Here is a 24463-nt window from a genome sequence, read left to right as displayed (position 1 = left end):
GAGAGTGCAGCCCACAGGACAGGGGAGGGTGTGTGCACAACACGTGTGAAAAGGACTTACATCCTTAATATATATAAAGATATCTTACAGATCAATAAGGAAAGGGCAGACAGCTCTATCGAAAAACAATAAAAGGGCAGCAGCCTTCCACTGGCACCTCAGAAGAGGATTCCAGGTGGCTCATAAGCCTGTGAACGTGTACTTGGCAACATGAGTTATCAGGAAAATGGCAAAGAAACCCGTGGCGGTGTATCACCACACACCACACCCACACAAATAACTAGAGCAAACACGAGTGAGAACCCCTGCAAAAGCCGGGTGTGGGCCTGCATGCAGGTCGTTGCACTCTCATCCCTTACCGGTGGGGTGTGCCTCTGCATCACCACTTTGAACACTGTTGGGAAATATCTGTCAAGTCCAGCATTTTCTTACCTAGGGTCTTGCAGTTCTGCCCAACAGACATGCATATCTGCGGGCCCTTCATATCCATGAGTTTCACATCCATGGATTCCACCAATCACAGACTGAAAATATTTTTTAAAGAATGGCAGCTGTTCTGAACATGTACAGCCTCTTCTCTTCTCGTTTCTGAAACAATACAGTAGAGCAACTATGCTATTTACTACACAGCATTTACATCATATTAAATATTATAGGCAACCTAGAGGTGATTTAAATATATGGGAGGATGTACGTAGGTTGTATGAAAATACCAAGTCATTTTATATCAGGGACTTGCGCACCCACAGATTCTGGTGTCTGTGGGAGTCCTCGGCCACTCCGTGGAGACAGGACAACTGTGTGTGTTGACAGAAGTCATGTGGGAGAATGCTCATAGCAGCACCCCATACAGTGGTGCAGCCTGGAACCCCGCCCGGTCTTCCCCAGCACAGGGAAGCGGCACCTGCTGAATTCATGCCACCGAGGACTGCAGAGCAACCAAAAGAGTGAACTGTGGCCACCACGCCCACTGGTGATGCCTTGGACATAATGCTGAGTCCAAGAAGCCTGAGACCCAAGGGGATAGATTGTGGGATACCATTTCTGTAGTGCTCAGAACCACCCCCCAGTGGACAGTGTTAGAAGTCGGAGCTGGGTTCTCCTCTGTTGGGGGCATGGGATGACAGGTGCTGGAGGGAGGCCTCGGGGGTCCTGGCCAGTGTCCTGTGTCTTGGCTGGGACATGTTTCCTTTGTAAGCAGTCATAGAGCTATACTCTTTGCACCTGGCATTGAAACATAGACGTATTGCCTTTTGGAATAATTTTCTTTTAAAAAGGTGGGGAGTGGCCAGTAGTGCTTCTGAGAAATCACGGAAGGTTAGATTATTTCTAGGAATTTGCAAACTATAAATGATGAGATGATATGCAACCCTGTTCAGCAAAAGGCCTGTTGCCAAGTTGATGCTGGGCTGACGTGGGGGGACTTGGGGGCTGCTGCTCACAGGCTGGGCAGCCCTGGCAGGGGCGAGGGGCACTGGCTGCCTTCCCTGTCCCCTGCCTGTCTCCCCTGGGTGTGCGGTGGGCAGCTCAGCCTGTCTGGAGTTGGAGATCCTGGCTGTGGTCAGTAGTTTCCAGCTGGGTCGAGGGTCAGCCTCAAACCCAGCTTGGGCTCAACCAGTGAGCAGCACCCCAGTACCTGGGGCAGCGTCGGGAACGGCCCCAGTGGCAGATCACGCTCTGTCTCTGTGCCGTCACCGGCCACCTCAGCCTAAATTTCCACCAGGACTTTGTGTGTCCCCAGCCAGGCTGCAGAAGTGAAGATGCGCTTCACTCTCACTGGCTGGCTGGAAATTCCCTAGACACGCCTCCCTGTCTGGGGTAAAGGGCTGGGGGTCACCCCTTGTCTCTGGGTCCAGTTCCCTTTGATTTAATGTGGGACTCGGGGAAGCATTGCCACAGCCATGTCTGTCCTGACATCCTGGGCTTTGCCTCCAGAGACTCCACCAGCTACATGTTAAAAAAAGAAAAGCGTAGGGACTTTATAAACATCGATAAATTTGACGTTATAAACATAGAGTCTGTTGCTGCTTGGAGGAAACAGTGAACTACTGGGGGTTCCTGAGAAGACACTGCTGCTCCCGGTGTGGGCGCCTCTCGCCCTGGCCCCTGCCCGCCCTTGGTTCGGAGTGCATGAGAAAGTGGTCTACTTCCCAGAGCCTCCGAGAGCCCCGGGCGCCGGCCTCAGGTCCCTGCTCTCTGAATGCCAGCAGAGCGGAGTCTCTTCCCACGGGAAACCGCGTGCGCCCTGTCTCCAGCACTCACGTTAGAGCGTGTCTTCCCTGCTTGTCGGAACAGGGACCCAGGCCCTGAGCCCTGTGGGGAGGAGAAAGCCTCCTTTGTGTGTCTGCCTCTTGAGCTGGAAAACTATCACAGGGCCGTCCCCTCTGCGCTGGCCCCAGCACCTTGCCAGCAAATCCCTAATCCCAGCCTCGGAGCTCAAGACCCAAATTGGGCCTTTGTGCGGAGAATAAAGGAGCGCTTTGTGAGCCTTTCAGGAGGAGGCCGCAGAGGCACCCGGGCATCTAAGCCATCTCTTCCTCCCCTGGCTTTTGTCCTGCACTGCTGGGGAGAGCAGCACCAGGCCCCCGATCCTCCCGCTGCAGAGGTGAGGGAGACCGAGCACCTGTGGGGTCTCCTCTGGCCTGCACCCCAGCCCTGCCACCTTCCTGGGCGTCCACACGGCTCGTACCCCAGCCCTGCCACCTTCCTGGGCGTCCACACGGCTCTCACCCCAGCCCTGCCGCCTTCCTGGGCGTCCACATGGCTCGCACCCCAGCCCTACCACATTCCTGGGCATCTACACGGCTTGCACCCCAGCCGGGCCATCTTCCTGGGCATCCACACGGCTCACACCGTAGCCCTGCCGCCTTCCTGGGCGTCCACGGGGCTCCCATCCCAGCCTGGCTGCCTTCCTGGGCGTCCACATGGAGCCCTGTTTGCACCCCCCTCCCGCCCCTGCACCCTCCCCATCCTTCCGAGCTTCCCCCTTCTCCACATGCGGGAGGTGGCAGCAATCCCAAGGCACAGATCCGAGGCAGGTCTCCATTGGTGCCCAGCACCCTCTGCCCGCAGCTCCTGGGGAGCTGTCATTGAAACCCCCAAGTCCAGGGAACGTCGCACAGAACGTCCCGTGGTGCCTTCTCCACCCAGGCGTCTCACTGGCCCACATTAGCTGGCCTAGAGGATTTCATTGTAGGAGGGACCACATTTCCTCCGGCCCCCTCGCCTGTGGCTGTTTGCTGTCAGGGCCGAGGGCATGTCCCTGCATCTCCATCCCCGGACACAGCTGGGCTGCCCCAGGGACCTCTTACCTCAACAGTTTACTATGTTTACCTGGAGCCTTTGACTTTACCCAGGCCATGGGATCCTAGTCAGTGGGGCTGTTGTAGAGCCTGTCACTGTTGGCAAGCGGGAGGCTGTGCTCAACCCTCATGCTGCTCTCCGGGGGCGTGTATGGCCGTGTTCCCCTTGGGGGAGCATCTCTGCCCTGTAGCTTATAGCACTTGGGAAAAGCACAGCTCAACCTGGTTTCCCACCTGAGTCAGAGTACGGCATCTTGCAGCATCTCTGCTGTACGCTGCGGCCTCACGTGCTTCACCTCGAGCTCTCTGGGCGACACTAGCACGTGGTGAGGTCAGCTCCATTCCCTGGAAGTGAAGCTGGAGGCTCAGGGAAGCTGAGGACCCTCCCCAGGCCCCCAGGAAGTGAGGGGTAGTGTTCCTGAGCCCTCGCGCCTCAGGAGAGCCTCGTGCTCAGGGGCTCCTGGTGGAGTGAGGTGCGTGCCTGCTGTGCTCTGCAGACGTGAGGGGTCAGACCGTGTGGGTGGAGCTTGAGGGGCATAGACCACTGGGCTGTGAGTGCCACTGTTGCCATTCTACAGATGAGGACAGTGAGGCCCAGAGAAGTGCGTGGCACGCCTGGGGCCTCACAGCCGGCACCAGTGCTGGGGCCGGAACCTGAGCCCAGGCTCTTTATGCAAGCACCCCGGAAGCCTAGGGGCTGGAGCCTTAGGAAGGAGGCGTTGGGGTTGCTGGGCTTGGCGCGAGGCCAGCGCCTCCCTGGGCTCCCACCGCCAGGCACTGCTCACTTCCTCCCACCCACTCCAGGAAGGGGAGGTGATAATTACCACCTTGGACGAGTTGCGCTTGTCAACAGATTTTTTAGATCTTTTATTTTATATTCATCTATCCACGTATTTATTTATTTAAAGGCCTGTGCTAGCTTTTACCCGTGTCAGGGTGGTGTGTGGGATGAAGCTGGCTTGCGAAGGAGAACCTGCCTAGGGCAGCCTCATCTTCCCACCTGCAGGATGTGGACAAGCTGCCCCTTTAGACGAGGGTGGCCATGCCCACCCTGGAGGGGCCTGAGGAAATGGGAGAAAGGAAGTAGCACCTAACCTCATGCCGCATCCCTCCAGAGGTGGCCAGTGCTGTGGCTGTTGTTCCTATTGTCGTCAGTCGTGTCAGGCAGAACTGTGGGGACTAGTGAGGAGCCCCGCCGTCCCGTCCTGGATGCAGTCGCACCAGCATAGCCCTCCTAGCCTCGCGCCCACCTGGGGTGGCTTCTGCCAGAAACGCAATGAAGTGCTTGTTTGTGGATCCACTGGTTCGGTGCCCAGGCGGGGTCCATCTCTCTGTACTTGGTTGTCACCTGTGCATCTGCTCCAGCCCCAGTCCCGATGGTTCTCGGGCCTCAGGAGGTGGGGACGCTTCACTGGGCCCTGGACATAAATGTGACCCAGCCTGGGCGGTTTGTGGGAGCAGCACCTGCTGGGAAGCCAGGCAGGGCCAGTGACTGCTCCAGAGGTGGGCACCCCCTCTCCTCTGCGAGAAACCTCCCCAGGACACTTCCTCTGGCTGGGGGTCTCTGCACGTGCCCACCCTGAGCTGCACGGCGTGGTGAGGTGGCTTTCAGTTTGGGAAAGGGCAGAAGATGAGCAAGTCTCAGCCTCTGCAGCTTCCTTGCAGGGCGACTGAGGTTATAGTCCCCGAGCACGGGGAGCCGACAGAGCTGGTCCCGTGAGCCAGGCTGCCCTGCAGCCCATGTCCCCAGATGCCCACACACGCGGGAGGGGCACGGCAAGAGCTCTGGACGTGAGTGGGATGGGTTGGGGTGGCAGCTGTACCCCTGCTGCCCTCCATGCCTAGCGCTGCCAGAGGATCCTTCACCATGCCTTGCCTACTGGCCTGCATGGCCAGCTGCTCTTGGTGGACAGTGCTGTCGCTAGGCACGGTGGAGGCCGGCAGGGTCCAGTGGGGAGAGATGAAGCAGAGAGGCTGCCTGCACCCCACAGGTCTAGCCTGGATTCCCATTCCCAGTCAGTTCCACACATTGTACCCAGATCTCATGCCTAGGATGACACCTAGGCAGGGCCCTGTGCCCTCAGAGGCTAGGAACTGGCAAAGCTGTCCACACTGCCTGAGGGCCCTGATGAGCAGAGGTGCAGTCTGGCTGGGACCCCATACTTAGCGGGGGCCTTTCCCAGACCTGGGAGGGGACCTTGATTGTGTCCCCCACAGAGGGCTGGGGAGACATGGGTGGGGACAGGCAAGGGAGGGGGCCTGTGACTGAGTCCCAGGCTCTGGTGTGAGCTGGGTGGCCCCATCCTGAGAGTCCTGTCCCTGCAGGGGCTCCGATCCAGGCCCAGCCACTATGCCCGCTGCCTCACCGCCACAGAAGGCCCAGAGGCATCAGGACAGGCACAGTCCCCGCCTCTGTCAGATCCTCCTCTCCAAACACGTGGTGACACCCACTGGGCGAAGACCAGTGGCCGAGCAAGTCAGCTGGGAGAGCACCTGCCTGGGCAGGGAGGGTGGTCCCGGAATTTGTGCCGGGGAGTGTGTGTGGGCACAGCATGTGTGAAGCTGAGGGGAGCTGGATCTGGGGGCGAGACCAAGGCTGCCATGGGTCTGCTCCTGAGGGCTTCAGGAGGCAGCAGCCTGGCCAGGTTTGCTGAATTGCCCCTTCGCTGCAGAGTGGCTTAGGTGGCTGTGAACTCCCTGAGTCTCCCAGATGTAAGTGGGAGGGTCATTATGGTGCCTCAGGAGCATGAGGAGCAAGTAAAGGTAGCGTGGCCCTGTTCGTTGTCGGCCGTCCCCACCGCTGTTGCCTTGTCCTTGCGCTCCGAAGCTTGATGTGTGTCTGAGAGCAGGCGCTGCTGCAGAGCCCCACGGGCTTGCCCTGATTGAGCACTGCGCCAGCTCCCTGCCTCGCTCTGCCTCGGTGTACTCGGCTGTTGTGAAGGCCCCGCCTCCTCCCTGCAGGGTTTCCAGGAAGATCGGGGGCGTGGCTGAGTGGAGCAGGTGTTCGTGGTGAGGCTGGGCCTGACCAGGCCGCCCCCTCGGTTTTCTGCTCTGCTCATTCTTGGTGCCTTTTCCCATCTCCGTTTTTCCCTCTCACACACACAATGTCACATGGTCACACATCCCACAATCACACAGGCACAGTCACACACACACCTTCCTAAGGTGAAGGCAGCCCCGCTGGCATGGGCAGGGCAGGTGGGGGGCACTGCGGCCTCCTGACGGGAGGGGAAGGAAGGGCTGCGGGGTGGGATTGCCACTATTGTCGCGTTTTCAGTTCAGTATGATCGTGTGCACCGGGAGGTGGCGGCTGCAGCATGGACCCTTCCTGCCTCCCGCCCACCCTCCCCTCTGCCAGGTGCTCCCAGGCCCCTACACCTCCACTTGGGACCTGGCGCAGGGGACTGATGACACCAGGGACTGACGTCTGCAGTCTTTCCCAGGTGACCGGTGCCAGGGAGGCCCAGATTGATGCCCAGTGACAGGCTCATGGCCGTAGAAGGCCCCCACCTCAGACCTAGATCGTGCCCTCAGAGAGCACCATTTTGTTGAATTTCAAAATGAGGCAAATAAATTAACAAGGAATGAAAACAAATTCCAAAAACCTCTCAGGCTTGCTCCCCAAGGCTGTCACGGCAGGGCAGGTTCCTGTGGGTTCCTCCGGGTGCATCTGTGCCCTGCCTGCAGTCCCACCTCATCTCTGAGCCCCACGCTGCAGCCTCTGTCCCTGGCTTGGGAACTGGCTCCTTGATGGGGCCTGTGTTGGGCTCACAGCCCCCAAAATGAAGAGGTAGAATTTGTGTTTATGTGCATAGGGGCACTTTTCTGGGGGTCTACAAAGGGGCCTGTGACCCCCAAAAGCTGGGAACACGAGGTAGACTGTGTTCTCTCTGGGGTCAGGGCCACGTTTTGCTCTCGTGTCCTCTATCTGGCCAAGGACAGGGTAGCCCTGGCTTGGCATGGGGGTCATAGGGCTCACGAGCTCTTCTTGCAGACAGGCCTGGGATGATCAGAGTGGGGGGCATGTGCCAAAAGGTGGGAACCAGTGTCCACTCACCTGTGACCCTGGCCCACTGCTCACAGTAGCCCCAGCTCCTCTCCTGCCCCCACAGTGTGCACGGCGCTGCCCAGAGCTCTGGGGGCCCGCAACTCCCAGAGGCGTGGGAGGCCAGGGCCTAGCATCTGTGATTCATCTCCTCTTGAGACAGAGCTGAGTGGCCTGCTGGGAGCCATGGGGAGACTTGGCCTTGGGGCGTGGTGATAATGGGGGGTGTCAGTGCTAACAAGGTCTGGGCCTGGGGCGTGCTGGTAATGGGGTGGGGAGGTCAGTACTGACAAGATCTGGGCCTGGGGCATGGTAGTAATGGGAGGGGTCAGTGCTAACAAGGTCTGTCTGTCATCAGCAGAGTCCCCAGGCCCCGTTTGCCGAGCTGGCTGATGATGAGAAGATCTTTAATGGGAGTGACAACATGTGGCAGGGCCAGGAGCAAGCGCTGCTCCCGGACATCACCGAGGAGGACCTGGAGGCCATCCGACTGCGAGAGGAGGCCATCCTGCAGATGGAGGTGAGGCTGGCTTGGGCAAGCGTGCTCACTCTCCACGCTCCACATGCGGAGGCCAGGGACCAGGGGAGCCCAGGTGCCAGCCCTGCTGCACCATTGCTTACCCTCGGCCTGGTGGCCTTGGAACTAGGCCTCCATGGCCTTGCCCATTCTAACCACCTCTCTCTGGCCATCTGGTCCAATAAGGGAGAGATGGGAGTCTGGGAACCCCATCCCCATTCCCTCCTTCCCGGGTTTCCCTAATAGGGCACAGCCCTCTGGCCAGGAGCCGGGGTATATGCTGGGGTAGCCTCTCAATCACCATGGTCACTTCCTTTGCTGTGTGGTTAGACTTCCAGGAGGCTGTTTAGCTCTAATGAAAATGATTTGGTGCTTAATGCAGTTCCCTGTAACTTTTTTTTGAAAGGTTGAATAGATTGCTCAGAACTGAACCTGCAATTTGGTGGTACTACCAGCAGGTGGTGGGGTGTGCTGTCGGGGTGCAACTGTAGGGTGTGGACATTGGATGCTGCTTATTCTTCATTTCTTTAAAGTTTACACATGTATAATACCTGCTGCCAAATGTATCTCTAGCCCATGGTTAATCTCCTTGAGACAGTTGCTAAAACAGAGTATCCCAAGAGGCACCTGAGTCTGGGTCTGCATGTGTGCACATGTGTGTGTGCACGTGTGTTCATGCATGTGAGTGTGTGCATAAGTGCATGCTTGTGTGAGTGCGTGTGATGCACGTGAGTGCATGTGTGTGTGCATGCATGTATGTGTGTGTGCGTGCATGTGTGAATGTGTGTGTGCGTGCATGTATGAGTACATGCATGTGTGAGTGCGTGTGTGCATGCATGTATGCATGTGTGTGTACATGTGTGTGAATGCATGCATGTATGAGTGCATGTATGAGTGCATGCATGTGTGAATGCATGTGTGCATGCATGTATTGTGCATGCATGTGCATGCATGCATATGTGTGTGTGCGTGCATGTATTGTGCATGCGTGTGTGTGTGTGTGCATGCATGCATATGTGTGTGTGTGTGCGTGCATGTGTGAGTGAGCCTCTTCTCCCTTGATGCCTGAGTGTACATAGAACACATCAGTCAGGCAGCTTGGTGGGGACACGCTCTGTTGGGATCCGAGCCTCTGTGTGTGACCTTGAACATCCTTCCCTTCTTCTGGCCTCCTCATCTGCAGAAGGTGCTAGGGCCTGCCCACTCTGAAGCTCCCAGGGGCTGGGTTTCTGGAGCAAATATCTGCCTAAGAGCTGACTCTTCTAGAAAAGTGGAGGCCTGGCAGTAAGTCAGCTAAGTCACTGGGTTAGGACCTGTGGCTAGTTCTGCTCTCCCAGGAAGCAGGCCATCCACTCTCAAGGGAAGGGAATACCCCACAGTGCTGGGGCTCAGTCCCCTTCTCCCTTTGCCCCTTACTTCTGTGGCCCCCCCACCTCCCTGCCTCTGCTGTGGCAACCCCCTACTTTGGCCTGATGGAGGAGCGCCCATTTCTCAAGACCTGTGTTCGGGGCCCCCGCCACCTCTGTGAGTGTCCTCCCCTTCACCCTTTCCTGTTCTCGGGCTCCCCAGAGAGGAAGGCGCCAGCTCTGGGCCTGTGGCTGCTTTGGGGGCTTCTCTCGGGCTGAACGAGCCCTTTGCTCCTGCTGAGATGCTCCAGAGAACCGCCTGAAGCACAGAGATGGTTTCCATCCCTCTCTGCTGGTGCAGCGAGGCCCACTGTTCCCAGAGAAGCAGAGAAACGGGCGCTCAGGAGCTCTTCCAGAAGCACTACCCCGAAGGCTTCACATCCAGAGAGGCAGATGGACCTGCTTCCCCTTTGCACTGGAATCAGATCCTCCTGGGAAGGTCCAGTCTCAGCCCTCCCTGTGGGGCATAGAGTGGTGTGAGGAGAGAGGAGGCACTGCTTGTTGATTAAGTCCAAGGAGTGGAGGCCGTTCACAGAAGCTCATTCTGCCAGAGAGCCCAAACCCCCACATAGGGCTGCGGGCGTGAGGAGGCCATTAGAGGGCAGCATCCCGAGAGAGGCGTGGCTCCTGCACAGTGGAACTGGCCCACCTCCAGCCTCCTGGAGCTCGCTCCGCAGCATCTATGGAACGGGTCTCGGGGTTCCTGTGTGGCGCCTTTACCCAAGGGGCTGGCTTCTCCTTGTCCTGGCCTGGGAGTCCCGCTCCCAGGGCCTGGTGAGGGCTCGTGCCGGTGCAGCCACCCCAGGATGGGGTTCAGAGGAGTGGAGGCTGGGGCTGGCTGCCCCTCCTGTGATCCTCTGTGTGAGGGCCTGTCCATCCAGCAGTCCTGTCCCCAGGTTCCCTCTGGCGCTCTGTGTGGTGAGTGTGGGCCGAGCAGCGGCCTTTCCTGGGGCAAGGGCGCCCCACGTGGAGGCCACTGCAGTCGTCCAGCTCAGAGATGGAGAGGCCTGGGTCAGGGCGGGAGAAAAGCTGGTGCTCTGGGCTGAACTGAATTCACTCAAGAGCCTGGGCTTGTGTCTAGACCAGAAGACCCAGGTGGCCCGGGCTTTGCCTGTGGCCCTCGGGGCCCCTCACAGCTCAGCACTGTGTGGAGGGCGGGTGGCAGGGGGGACTAGGAGCGGTGCGGAGTGGGAAGGCCCCATGGCCAGCCTGGCCCTCCCAGCCTCAGTTTTTTTGTCTGCAGCATGGGGGTGACACAGCGGATGTGGATCCTTGTGCCAGCAAACAGCAGGCGCAGGACGGAGGGTGACGGGGTGGGAGTCGTTCTTGGAAGGCATCCGCACATCTCACTGCATCACTCCCCCCCTTTGGTCTCTGAAAACGGGAAAAACAAAACGCAAATTGTCATTAGCCTTTAGGAAGCCCTCCCCCGGGTCTGCAGCAGGTCCCGGTGACAGGAGCTCCAGCGTGATGCGTGAGAGGCTGTGACGCAGCGGAGGTCCCACGTGCCAGGCCCTGCAGGCCCGATTGCTTTGGGGCCATCTTTGCAGCCTGCACAGGGCTCGGGGGGTGGGCGGCAGAGTTTTGTGGAACCGTGTTACGCACCTCGGCTGGCTGCAGCCCTTTCCTGTGGAAGCTGGCACCCTCGTCCGCTCAACTCTCCTGCCACATTCACTGGGGGCTTTGGGATTTGCAAGATATTATAGGTTCAGAAGTCCCCTAGGGCAGACTTGGGGTCTGAGAGAGAGCCCCCTTCGCGGCCAGCCCTCAATGACTAGGTGGCTAGTGGGGTTGTGAACATGTGGGGCAGCTGAGGCCCAGGGAGGGGAAGCAGTGTCACAGCGGTGGGCCAGTGTTGCGCCATTCCTGGTGCCCACCCTCCGCCTTGCTCCTGGTTTCCTTGAGTGTCCGCGGCTCCTGTCAGGCAGGGTGCGGATCGGGGTCGTGTTGGGGGCTCCTGTCCACTGGGACAGATGGCCCCGCCCAGCATCCGTTTCCTTTGTCCTCCTCCCAGCATCGTCCTTGGGACAAAACAAAGGGCCAGGCTGGGGATATGCTGTCCGGGCTTTAGGCCCGTGTCCACTCACTGGCTGGGTGACCTTGAACTCCTATTGGCCTTGGTCATTTCGTCTGTGAAGTGGGCAGGTGGAAGGACGCTCTCTGTCCTCAGGGACTTGCCAGCTGGGACAGCCCGTGTGGCCGTAGGCAGAGTGTAGCCAGCTGGGATGGCGTAGGCAGAGTGTAGCAGGCCCTGTGGGGCATCTGCAGGCCCTGTGGAGGTGACAGCCCGTCAGAGGACCCGCGGGGTGCTGTGTGGCTGGCTTGAGAGGCCCAACAGTGACTGGGCAGGAGACAGTGGAGAGTGGGCCAGCCTCAGTTCTGGGCAGAGACCTTGGCACTGTGGCCCCCCCAGGCCTGGTGCCATCGGATTCTGAGTTAGGGTGTCCTGCCCCATCCTGGGGAGCCTGTCGGGACCGCCGGGACCCACCCTGAGGACCCCTGCTGGCTTCCATGTGCCCCTGAGCACCCTGCCCCGATCTGAGCATTGCCGCTTCCATGGCGTGCCCTCCTCAGGGAGACCCTCCGCACTGCCCTCGACTGCCCCAGCTCCCTGTCCGCCTCCCATGGGGAGTCTCTGGCTGGTCCCTGCCCCGACAGACGGTGAGTGGCCCTTGCCTGCCTGGGGTCAGCCCCATACCCAGAGCCTGGAGTAGTGGGCTCCACAGCAACTTGCCGGTACTTGTGGAACCAACGTGTCAAACTGGTCAGTGCCTGCAACGACAGTGACTGCCCTTCCCCCATAGTGACCACCTCCCTCCTCCATGACAGTGACCATGTCCCTCCCCCGTGACAGTGACCACCTCCCTCCCCTATGACAGTGACCACATCCCTCCCCCATGACAGTGACCATCCCTCCCCCATGAGTCACCACCCCTCCCCCACGACAGTGACCACCCCCTCCCCCACGACAATGACCACCTCCCTCCCCCATGACCACCCCCTACCCCATCACAGTGACCACCCCTCCCCCACGACAGTCACCACCCTCCCCCACGACAATGACCACCCCTCCCCCACGACAATGACCACCCCTCCCCCATGACCACCCCCTACCCCATCACAGTGACCACCCCTCCCCCACGACAGTGACCACCTCCCTCCCCCATGACCACCCCCTCCCCCACGACAATGACCACCCCTCCCCCATGACAATGACCACCCCTCCCCCATGACCACCCCCTACCCCATGACAGTGACCACCCCTCCCCCACGACAGTGACCACCCCTCCCCCACGACAGTCACCACCCCTCCTCCATGCGTCACCACCCCTCCCCTACGACAGTGACCACCCCCTCCCCCACGACAATGACCACCGCTCCCCCATGACAATGACCACCTCCCTCCCCCATGACAATGACCACCCCTCCCCCATGACAATGACCACCGCTCCCCCATGACAATGACCACCTCCCTCCCCCACGACAATGACCACCTCCCTCCCCCATGACAATGACCACCCCTCCCCCATGACAATGACCACCTCCCTCCCCCATGACAATGACCACCCCTCCCCCACGACAGTCACCACCCCTCCCCCACGACAGTCACCACCCCTCCTCCATGCGTCACCACTCCTCCCCTACGACAGTGACCACCCCTCCCCCATGACAATGACCACCCCTCCCCCACGACAGTGACCACCCCTCCCCCACGACAATGACCACCCCTCCCCCACGACAGTGACCACCCCTCCCCCACGACAATGACCACCCCTCCCCCATGACAATGACCACCCCTCCCCCACGACAATGACCACCCCTCCCCCACGACAATGACCACCCCTCCCCCATGACAATGACCACCCCTCCCCCACGACAATGACCACCCCTCCCCCATGACAATGACCACCTCCTTCCCCCATGACCACCCCCTACCCCATGACAGTGACCACCCCTCCCCCATGACAGTCACCACCCCTCCTCCATGCATCACCACTCCTCCCCTACGACAGTGACCACCCCCTCCCCGATGACCACCCCCTTCTCCCATGAGAGTCATCACCCCCTCCCCAACAATGACCATCCCCCTCCCCCATGACTCACCTCCCGCCCCATGACAGTCACCACCCCCTCCCCCACAATGACCACTCCTCCCCCATGGCAGTCACCACCTCTCTCCCATGAGTGACCTCCCCCCTCCCACGACAGTGGCCGGACCTTCCCTGATGATAGCATGCCAGCCCCCAGTGCTAGGCCTGTCCTGAGCCCTCACTGCTGGCCTCCAGGATGGACTCAGGTCCCACAGGTAGCATCTCAGCCCTGCACACAGGGTGTCCTGCAGAGCCATGCTGCAGGGCTGTGTGGTGAGTTCAGGGGGTTGGAGGTGCAGGGAGAGGCTAGGCCAGCCCCGGAACATTCCCAGCCCGAGTCTGGGCGATGGATGGCCCAGCCAGAAGCACACCAGGCCATGTTTCTCTTTGCCAGCGCGAGTCTGGGCGATGGTGGCCCAGCCAGAAGCACACCAGGCCATGCTTCTCTTTGCTGGTTTATGTTGGGCATCTTCCTTTTTCTCTCCTGTGTGAGAATGGAGTTGATAAATACAGTGAAGTTCATCCGAGAGCAGAAGTGGAGCCACCCAGGGGCCGGTGGAGGCTGAGGGTTGCCAGTGAGGGGGGCCTGTCCCCTGTGTGTTCCATGGCCTGTTCAATGGCCGCAGTGCAGCTGTCCTTGGCCTCCATGGGGCCCTGGCCCTCTGCATGGTGCCGGGAGTCTCCGCCAGACAGGCCCTGCTCCAACTGCATACACGGAGTGTTAGAGGGGCAGAGCGGCCACCCGAGAGTGAGCAGGACCTGGGGCCGGCTCAGTGCACAAGCTCCCTACAGGGAGGACGCTATGCCCACTTCCCAGTGGGGGAGGCCACATGGCTGGAACCCAGGCAGTCTGACTCTGACCCAAGTGCCATCTGTCTCTGAAGGGTGCAGGGCCTGGCAGCCCTGGCATTTGAACCTTTCACCTGGGGCTGCCCACCATCTCCCAGCTGAGGGTCGTAGTGAGGAGGGGTCGTGCCAGTCACATGTGGGAGCTGAGTCTGCATATGGGTTGCTCGGATGGGAGAAGGCTCAAGGGGTCCCAGAGCATTGCCTGTCTCCACTGTGTACTCCCTTCCCTGGGGCTCCCCTCCCTGCCTGAGCTGAGGAAGCCCGGCTCTGGCCTTCCAGCCTTGGGCAGCCCTGGTGCTGGTCCCAGCCTGGAGCCCCAAAGCCTCCCAGGACTCTGGGTGTCGGGCATCCACGTGCCGCGGAGGCGAGTGCTGGCGGCTGGCAGCCTCCTGGCCAGCGACCCTGTCTGGATGGGGGAGAAGATGGAGAGGCCATTCCCATCTCATCACCGGGAGTGTGAGCTTTAATTGTGTCTGAGCAGCAGTGCGAGCCCAGGCGTGGGCGAGGAGGTGTCTGGGCATCCAATTAGGTCGTGTCCAGGAGCCATTGCCTGTTCCCACAGCAGCAGCTCCTCCGTAGGGCTGTCTGCTGGCCCTCAGCTGTCTGCCTGTCCAGCCAGGCCCTCTGAGCGCCCGCAGCTGTGCCCACCCTGTATGGACCCTGCTGACCAGCCCCACCTCCTCTTGGCCTTGGCTGGGAGAGAGCGGGCTTCCAGGACAGCTGCCTCCACCCTCTGCACTGAGCTGCGGGACTCCCAGAGGAGGCAGGGTGCCCACGTCCACACAGCAAGACTGCCAGCTGCCGCCAGGAGCCCAGGCCAGAACCATGCCCGGTGCCTCCCAGGTCACTCTCTGAGCCCTGGGTCTCCGACTCCTGCCAAATGGTTGGGAATGAGAAGGCCCTTGAGGTAGTGGCTGCAAGGTGCTTTGCAAACCAGGAGTCCATGTGACCCTGTGAATGAGGGCATGAAGGACCAAGGGCAGCCGTCAGCGTGGTATTTGGGCCCTTGCTGTTGCCCCAGGTGTTAGCGAGGTGGTTGATTCTTCCTTGTCCCTGCAAACTCGGGCCCTTCGATTCTCCCAGGGGCCCTGGGCACCCTGTTGGCGTTCGCTGTTTCTCACCTCCAGTGCCCTTCCTCACACTGCCCTCCACTTTCCTTCTGGCCACTCTGCATCCTCTGAGGTCCCCAGGGGGTCCTGGCCCTCTGCAGACCCTGAAACAGTTCGCTCTTTCCTCCTCGCCCCAGCCTCCCTTACTCCCTCTCCTCATTGCGCCCTGGGTGGGCTGCCCCTGCCACTACCCCTGTCCCTGCCCCTCCAGGTGGGGCCTAGGTCTTTTTTATTTGGCCAAGATGGAGAATAGGGTGGCCACAGTGGCCAGGGGAAGCTGAGTGCTAAAGCTAATCCAGTGTGGCCCCTGCTCTCCTACCCCCACTGCAGCCCCACTTCCTGCTTGCTGCCCCCACTACAGCCCCACTTCCTGCTTGCTGCCCCCACTGCAGCCCCACTTCCTGCTTGCTGCCCCCACTGCAGCCCCACTTCCTGCTTGCTGAGGACCCCGTGGGGCTGAAATGCATCCCTGCAGTGTGTGGGCAGATGCTCCAGGGCAGAGCCAACAGGTGGCGTCTGAACACCAATAGCACCCAGTTAGCAGGAGATGACCCTCGATCCGAGGTGGCCAGAGCTGTGTGACTGGCAGACTGGTGGCAGGGATGACAGCCAGGTCTCCAGGAAGCTTCCTTGTCCCCTGGGGAGGGGAGCCGGCAGGCCTGAGGTGTCTTCTAGCCAAGGAGAAATACAAGGTGGTCCAGGATCCCAGGCTCAGGCACAGCCATACCACTGGGCCACATGACCCTGGGCGGGTCTTTCCTGGAGCCTCAGTTTACCTATCTGTAAAATGGACACAATGACACCAGCCTTTGCTGGCCTCAGGGTGAAAGTGCCACGGTGGAGTGGAACTGCCTGGTGAGAACTCAGGCCTGGGAAGAACCTGGGCCGGGAGGTGTGGCCGTGGCTGTCCATGTGCCTCACACCCACCCTCCTGCCATGCTGGGGATCTTCACCTGCCCCTCCCTCCTTCAAGCGTCCCAGCCCTCTCCCTCGGGAATGCAGCCGAGCTCTGGGGTGAGCAGGTGAACCCTGGGCTTTGCTGTTGGCTCAGCAGCTCACTGTCCACTGAGGGGTTAGCCTCACACTGCTGCCAGCCGGGGTATTGGTGCCACTGAGAACAGCAGCAGATGCTGCTGATGGCCTGCGGTGCGGCTGCTCGAGGGAGGGGGTCTGCATTTTCTTGGGGACTTCTGAGGACGGAAAGCACTCAAGCCTAGGAAGTGCTGGAGTCCTGGGATTTCTTCATGTGGGGTCCTGGGGCTTTCTGGGGCAGGAAAGACGAGCCGTGGCCCCCCACATGCTGTGTGCTGAGCGTGGGGGAGGTGGAGCTTGCACCCCGTGAAGAGCCCGACCGACAGGGCTGTGTTTCTGTGGTGGTGTGGGGCTGTGGATCCACCATGGCGGGGCACCCGGTGAAATGTGTTCTGCCCGCGTTGGTCTGGGATAGGGCTGGGAACTGGCTCTTTGGGGGCTCTGAAGGGCCCTCGGTGGGTCTGGTGCAGCCGGGAGTAGGGCTCCATGCTCAATGTGCTTTGGGGCTTAGGTGGCATCCTGGGGGCCTGGAACAGTCTTCCCGTGGTTTGTTTCACGTCTGCTCTCTTTCCCTGTCCTCACCCCACTGATGACCTTGACCTTGCTTCTCATTCCACGGAGAAACAAGCCCTTAGAAGAGCACGTCGACAGCCTCCTGGGGCCTGGCTGCCTCCTCTCCAGGGCGGTGGGTGAGCTGCTTGCTCCACAGCTAGCCTGTGGCTCCCGCCCTGGCTGTGCCCTCCCCCTGCCGCCGCCTCCACACGCCCATCTTGGGCCCTCACGTCTCCCTCTTCCGATTCTGACACAGACCATCAGCAAGCATGTTGCAGTCATGCCCATCTTCAAAAGCTCCCATGAAAAAGGGGGCCACAACTGCCCGCCCGCCACTGGTTCTCACACTCCTCCGCTCCTCTCCGCCCCTCGCGTCACTTCCACAGGGAAGCTGGGGGTTCTGTGGGTCAGAACTTCCAGCGGGGCAGAGCTGAGACGCTTTGCCTGTCCACTAGCCTGGAGAGCTGAGGGTGGAGTCTCTCGGGAAGGCTCATGTGCCCGTCTCGTGTTGGTGTTCTGGCTATTGGCTGGGACGTGGGCTGGGCTCTGGGCCGGAGTTCCACGCTTGGCCTTTTCCATGGCCTGGTTTCCTCCCGGGATGGAGGCTGGGCCCTGGAGGATGCTGCCAGGAACCCGGCAGAGCCAGAAGGAAGCCGAGCCTCAGAAACCCTCTAGTGTCCCTTCTATCATGTTCTGCTTGAAGGGGGTGAGGGGGCGGGAGGGGGGGACGTGCATTGCTGTGACCGTCCGCAGGAGAGGCAGCTGACCCTGGACTCCCAACGGACTGTCCTTTCCCTCTCTCCTCACCGCACGTCTCACAGTTCCCTGGGCAGGCCCAGCCACCCCTGCTCCTCGTTCCTGTTGCCCAAGACCCAGAGAACCCGACACCCAACGCCTGAGCCGCTGGCTCCCTTTCGCTTGCAGGCCCTGACTCCAGGGGCGCCCTCTAACCTCCGCTGCTCCTGCGCTCGCCCCACACACTGTGGGGTTCTCTTGTTAGGATTCATCTCGCCACTCGAACGGAAGCCCGTGGAGGCAGCGGCGTTCCTGTTCTGGTCACGTCTGTGTTTGCGGCAGCTCACCGGCCTGACGCTGCCTGGCACCCAGTGGCTGCTGAATGAACAAATGGGTGGGTGGCGGTGCTGGGTGGGGTGGGTGGAGGAGGGCTGGGTTGGGGGCTGGGTGAGTGTGTTTCTTTCCTGGGACTCCGTGGAGGCTCCGTGTTTAACGACAGGGTCCTGCTGCCATTATTTATATACGTCTCAGCCCACACCAGAGCTCTGTGAGAGTGAACACTCCTACGTTCTGATTCTGTCAGAGATGATGGTGGCTTGGAGCAGGCCCATCGCTTGCCCAGGGTCACGCAGCTCACACGCCACGGAGCTGGGATTCGAGCCCAGGTGCCCAACTCCAGCACGAGGCTGTCCTCACCGCGATGCTCAAGAGCCGACTCTTGCTTGGCCTTTCTGAGATGAGGATGGTGGGATTTGTCTCCGAGGCCACCCGCTGGTCCAGAGCCAGGCATGGAAAGAGCCAGCACCCCAGGAGCCAGTGACTTAATCCCCAGTTGAGGACACCAGTCCTGAGCAGTGGGCGGCGGGCAGTGATTTGTCTCCCTGGACTGGAGAGGTCGGAGGGAACAGGCGCGTGCCCTTCAGTCCACTGCCAGCGTACAGCAGGCTCACCGGGGCATTGGTCCAGAGCTGGCGTCTGCTTCCCACCAGCTCTGCCTACCTGCCCCTCCGTGTCTGCACTGGGCTCCCCTCGCCAAGCCCATCTCACCTGCTGGAGCTCCTGAGCAGGCATCACCTGACCCAGGTACAGAGCTCAGAATACGCCAGCTGCTCTGTTGCCATGGCTACCTGGCAGGCCTAGGAGGGTGGAGGATGGGATGCGGAGATGGCCCAGGCGGGGCTCCAAGGCTCCAGGCAGAGCCCAGCAGACCTGCCCTGCGGTTGGCATTGCACAGCCTGAAGGTGACTGACTTAGCTGATCTCTAGCTGTAAATGAGAGAGTGGACAAATAGATGCATACGGTTTGGTAACTCCATTAACTGGAATAGTCGTCTTTGTAGGTGGATGGTTGCCAAGATCCTGATTATAAGAAGAGATGCTGTGATAGAGAAAAATGCAGTGATGTTTTGACTTCTCGTTCTGGAAAGTGAAGGGAACACACAGGCATACACACACCAAGGTTTTATGATGTCTCGTGCAAGGGACTTTTTCCACTGTGCCAGTGAAAGAAGAGAAAGAAAATTCCATGAGAGCTTTTAATGAGTTCTAGTTTTAGAAGCAGTCTGAAAAATAATTGCATGATTTAACCATCTACTAAGTTCTGGGTCTCTCCCCCGCTCTCCCGCTCTCTGGCTGCCGTGCCAGGGCATAGCTTGCCTGTCCCCAGAGAACAGCACCAGGACTGCCGCTGCCCTGGAGGGCTGCATCCCGGGCAGCCCCAGCCCCTCGTGCCAGCCCCACCCTCCTCAGGCCTGGCCTTGGCCTCTCCGTCACCCCAGGACTGAGGACTGGGCTTCCGCCTAGAACTTGGCTCCCACCTAGGCCCATGGGGGAGCCCAGATCTCTGGCAAGTCCCCCAGGTGTGCCTGGGGGTGGAGCTGCGCCTGCCTCAAGCTTCCTTCTCAGCAGCTGGGGCCTGCCCAGGGCCCACAGTGCCTGAGGGGTCCCACCCATGCTAGCTGCCTGCCAGAGAGGCCCTCCTCTGGCTCTTACGGTGGGCCCTCTCTGGGCCCATCCTTGGGATCTGCCTGCACTGTCGGCGACAGGCCCAGCTGCAGGTCCCAGCCCCACTGTGCCTACCTGGCTGTCTCACAGCCACAGGGTGTGTTCAGCTCTTTATTCCTCTGTTCGTTCTGAGACCAGCACTGGGCCAGGACGAAGGAGAATCCCCAGTAAGTCCCGGCTGCTCTGGTGATGGTGACGGAGGAAGAGACACAAAGGCAGGCAGTGCCTCAGGCTTCCTGCTCCCTTCAGGAAGCTCCTATGCAGAGGGCTTGGGGCTGCCTGGTGGAAGTGCTGGAAGTGGCCCATCCCTTCACATCCGGGGCCTGTAGGGCAGGCCTCAGGGCCAGGATGCACCCTGCCCCATCCTGAGACAGCACAGTGTGTGTGCGTAGCCCACAGCCCATGTGGCTGATGTGGCAGGACCTGGGTTTCTGGGGCTGCCTGGGCCCTGAGCAGCTCTCTCGGGTTCTGTGAGATCCCGGCCCGGTTGCCAGGAGGGATAGCGGAGCTGTGGTCTCCAGCCTCAGGCTGGGGAGCAGGGAAGGGCCCCAGGCTCGCTACCCGACTTCAGCATCCTTTCCCTTCTATACAGTGAAGGACTGGGTACGGCTGGCCCTTCCCAGGGCCTGTGGGCAGTGGTTCTCCGTGGTGAGCCATTTTCCAGAAACAAGGGTCAGGGGTTTCTTAACTGTGGCTGCGTGCCTGGAGCCCAAGCTTATGTTCAGGCTTTGCTTCCCGCTTTGTTCGAGGTGAACGACGTTCACTCATCATTGAGCGCCTCGGCACGAGGTGCCTCCGAGTGGGCTGGGCCGGCTGGCAGCTCACCCGTCTGCTGGGAAGTGGGACCAGGTCGATGTGTGAGTGCCAGGCGTCTTAAAGAGAGGGGCACGTAAAATGAGAACGAGCAGACTTCACACAAATGCTGCGTTTGCTCCTAAGAGGTCAGGGAGTGGGAACCTTTCGGCATGCAGCCCTGAGGCCCTGCCAGCCCTGCCGGCCCGGCCGAGCCTCTTAAAGCTGGGCTGCATGAGCCCGTGGTGCCAGCAGCCATGGTCCCTCTCACTGAAGGCTTGGAGTCTGTGTGTCCCGCGAGCTGGCTGTGCTGTGGTGCAGATTAACATTCTGTGTCTTAGCTCATCCCAATGGGCAGTTATCACTGTTCCTGCTGCTTCTCTTCTGAGTCCAGCAACGAGTGGGCGGGAGCCCCGGCAGCAGCCCCGGCAGCAGCCCCAGCCCAGAGAACACGCCCCCCACCGTCTCCTCTGTCTGTGCGCCTGACATGTTTCTGGTAAGGTTGGTGGGGATCGCAGGTGGCCCTGCCAGTGCCGGCTCCTGTCAGCCACCCTCAGCCCCAGCACTGACTACAAAACGCTTCTGCCCAGGAGGACCTGGGGCCCTGGAGGAGCAAAAGCCCCCTGTGAAGCCAGGCAGCGGCAGTGAGTGTCGGCAACGGGACAGAAAATCACTTCGGCCACTGCGTCTCTGGGCGCCGCCCCCAAAATCTAGAACGCAGGCCATCTGTGCCCTGTGGGTGCCACAGCGTCTCTGCCTATCTTGGGAACACCATGTCCCAGCCCATGCTTTCGGGGTTATGGAAGTTGACTCTGATGTCATCAGGGAACGCCCAGTGCAGTGGCCATGTACGCACAGAGGCGTGCCTGGAACGATGAGGCGGAGCCTCAGGGACTCACAGCTGCCTGTCTTCCACCCTGCCCCAGCAGCTGGGTGTCCCAGGCCCCTGAAAGGCACTGGACTCGGCCTTGCTCAGCCACACCCCTGCCTGGTATCTCTTACCAAAGCTGCCTCCCCACAGGCCAGGGCAGGGGCTTGGAGCCGTGCTTCCCCCCAGGGACACAGCATCGTGCCAGTGCGGCCCTTCTCTGCTCCTGCTCGTGGGAAGCTGAATCATTGGTGCACACATTTGAGGCCCATCCCATGCTGGTGGCTGCAGCATGGGAGGTCCTCAAGGGAAGCCCACCGTCCCTGAGATCTGGCCGGGGTCCTGGGTTCCACGTCCTGGAGGGCGGCCCACCGTCCCTGAGATCTGGCCGGGGTCCTGGGTTCCACGTCCGGGAGGGCGGCCCACCGTCCCTGAGATCTGGCCGGGGTCCTGGGTTCCACGTCCTGGAGGGCGGCCCACCGTGCCTGAGATCTGGCCAGGGTCCTGGGTTCCACGTCCTGGAGGGCGGCCTTGGTTGCCGCCCCGTGTTGGTGGTGGTAGTGACTTGGGTTGGAGGCTGTCTCAATGTGGGTTGGATGCGGATTCTAGCATTTTCCAGCTGCGTGTCATTGGGCAGTCACTAACCCTCTCAGTGACTCAGTTTCCGTCTTCCCTGTCAAATGGGGCAATAACAAGTGAGTCACACGCCGTGTGGGGAGATGCTTCTGCCTGTGAAGCCCTTGGGAAGACCCCTGCAAGTCCCTAAGGCCATGAGGCACCAAGACCAGACTCAGGGTGCACCAGGCCTGGGTATGCTCAGTGGCCAGGGTCGAAGTTGGTGGTGGTGGGGTCATGCCTGGCTTCTGACGGGGTCAGGTCTGTAACTAGGAAGCTTATGGAGATGGGGACCCGCCTGGCTGAGCCATGCTTCATGACCTTGCTGTCCCCGTCGTAGGATGGAGCCTAGGCTTGGTCTCCAGAGCCGGTGGCCTCACTGCAGCAGAAGGTGGTGGTGATGAGAACGGAAACCGGCTCGGGCCAACCCACGCCCATCCTTCCATTTGCTGTTGCCCCCATTGCCGCCGCAGATGCACACCGAAGCCATGACCCCTGGGCCACCTTCTCGCTACCTTCGCAGCCACTGCCCAGTCCCTGCAGAGTGACCGCCTGCCTCTGTAGCACATTTAAGCCCCATAATTGAATTGCGGTTGATACCATGTGTCAGTTTAAGATCATGCTAATGGTTTCATTTCCCAGAATACTCCTAAAGAGAAAATGAATTCCCTTGTAACATTTTGCAGTGGGGTGAAATGACCCTCATGGAAATGAATCCCAGCTCTGGAATGAGCTGCTGACTGGATGGGTGTGCCAGGGCAGGGGTCACAGCAGGCCTGAAGGAGCTTCCCCGGGACTTGGCTGGAATCCAGCCATGTGCCAGGCACTGTGTGAGGAGGGTTGGTTTTGTTCAGGTGTTAAGTGAGCAAACCTGGCTTGAGGTGACCAGGCTTGCCCAGGGCCATGCATCAGGCCAACTAAGGAGCCATCCTAGGTGCAGCGTGGCAGTCAGGGAAGGAGTGGGCATCTGGTCAGTGAGCAGGGGTCTGAGTCCCAACTCTTCCCCTTTCTGAGAGGCCCTGGAGGCCATGGGACCACTTGAGCCCCCACTCCCTGCTCTGTTAGATGGATGCTAGGATGCCCCTGGGTGGGTGCCAGGTGTGAAGGGATGGTATGTGCCCTGCCTGAAGCACAACCCCAGTGTGTGCTCTGAGAGTGGCGTGACCACATCCCTTAGGATCATCAGGGCCACTTTACTGGGCAAAAGGAGTTAGGGTGAAGGTAGACAGTATGGAAGATGGAAGAGGCCAGCATAGTATGCCGGGATGGAGGGATACCCCAGAGTCCTCCTGGCCCATGTTTCTGTTCCTTACTGTGTTCACTAGTTTCGTGGAGCCACTCAGTCCTTGGATAGCAGTGGAGCAACCATCCACCTAGCAGCTCATTGACCTACTCACCCACCCACCCACCTGTCCATCGTCCGTCCACATATTGTGCATTCACTCTTCCATTCATTCGCCCACTCATCTATCCACCCATCATCCATCTATCCCTCATCCATCCATCCATCATTTACCCACCCACCCGCCTATCCACCCATCTACCCACCCATGCACCCATCCAGCCATCCATCCACCCACCCACCCAGCCATCCATCTACCCATCCATCCATCCACCCATCCACCCATCCATCCATACACACACACACCCACCCACCCACCCACCCATCTGTCCAACCACCTATCCACCTACCTACCCATCCATCCACCCACCCACACATCCATCTACCCACCCATCTATTCATCCACCCACCCATCCACCATTCCATTTGTCCACCCTCCTATGCACCCATCTGTCTGTCATCCTTCCATCTACCTATCCACCCATTTGTCCACTTCTCTGAACCTGTTCGTCCATCTATCCCACTTCTTTAGGATTTGCTGAGCAGTGCCTGTGTGCTGGCCCGTGCTCAGTGCTGCTACACAGAGAGGGAAAGGCAGACCTTCTGTCCAGGAGCCCTCAGGCAAGTGGGGATGGCGTATCTGCCCTAGACATTCTCTGCTCTCCTGCGGTCAGGCCTTTATGGTGCTGGGATGCCATCCTTTGCTAGACTGCACATCCTGGAGACAGGCCCTGAGACCCAGGGAAGCAGCTCACAGCCCCTGGGACACCTGGAGAGCTTGGGGTTTGGCCTCAAGAGTCAGGAGATGGAGCACTCAGATCCCTGCCTTGTCTCTGGCTTTTGGGGTGACCCTGGGCTTGCCCCTGCCCTTTCTGGGCCCAGTCATGCCTTCTCTCACAGGAATTGGACAGACCAGCTGGTCCCCGGCTGTTCTCTGGTTCCTTGTTCTGCAGGTGCCGCCCGGGTCTGCCCCAGGCTCCATGGGAACTTTCAGGTGCCCTTGGTGTCTGCCCCACAGCCCTGCTCCTGACGTGGCTGTCTTGTTTCCACAGAGCAACTTGCTGGATGTGAATCAGATCATCAAAGACTTGGCCTCCATGGTGTCAGAGCAAGGAGAAGCTGTCGGTGGGTACCCGCCCCAGCCTCGGGCCACCTGCTGCCCCGAGGGCCTGCCTGCCAGCCCCCAGTCCTCACCCCTTCACCTA

The 24463-nt window shown here is 60.1% G+C and overlaps 1 protein-coding gene across 50 annotated transcripts in view; it reads left to right on the top strand.

Annotated features, from left to right (window-relative positions):
• The window catches only part of TSNARE1 (t-SNARE domain containing 1), a 140378-nt gene that overhangs the window by 100403 nt on the left and 15512 nt on the right, over positions 1-24463 (top strand). For 27 of the 50 annotated variants that reach the window (XM_074000117.1, XM_065519694.2, XM_074000082.1 and 24 more), the window contains 2 exons: positions 7706-7867; positions 24311-24383. In XM_074000117.1, coding sequence (XP_073856218.1) covers positions 7706-7867; positions 24311-24383 — 235 coding nt within the window. The remainder of the gene's footprint in view (positions 1-7705; positions 7868-24310; positions 24384-24463) is intronic. The other 23 variants (XM_074000118.1, XM_074000104.1, XM_074000101.1 and 20 more) reach the window with 1 other exon arrangement.

This window comes from Macaca fascicularis, chromosome 8 (assembly GCF_037993035.2).
Source record: "Macaca fascicularis isolate 582-1 chromosome 8, T2T-MFA8v1.1".
In the NCBI taxonomy this organism is placed as follows: domain Eukaryota; kingdom Metazoa; phylum Chordata; class Mammalia; order Primates; family Cercopithecidae; genus Macaca; species Macaca fascicularis.
The sequence above is the reverse complement of the archived record's forward strand: the minus strand, read 5'-3'. Positions and strand labels throughout refer to the sequence as shown.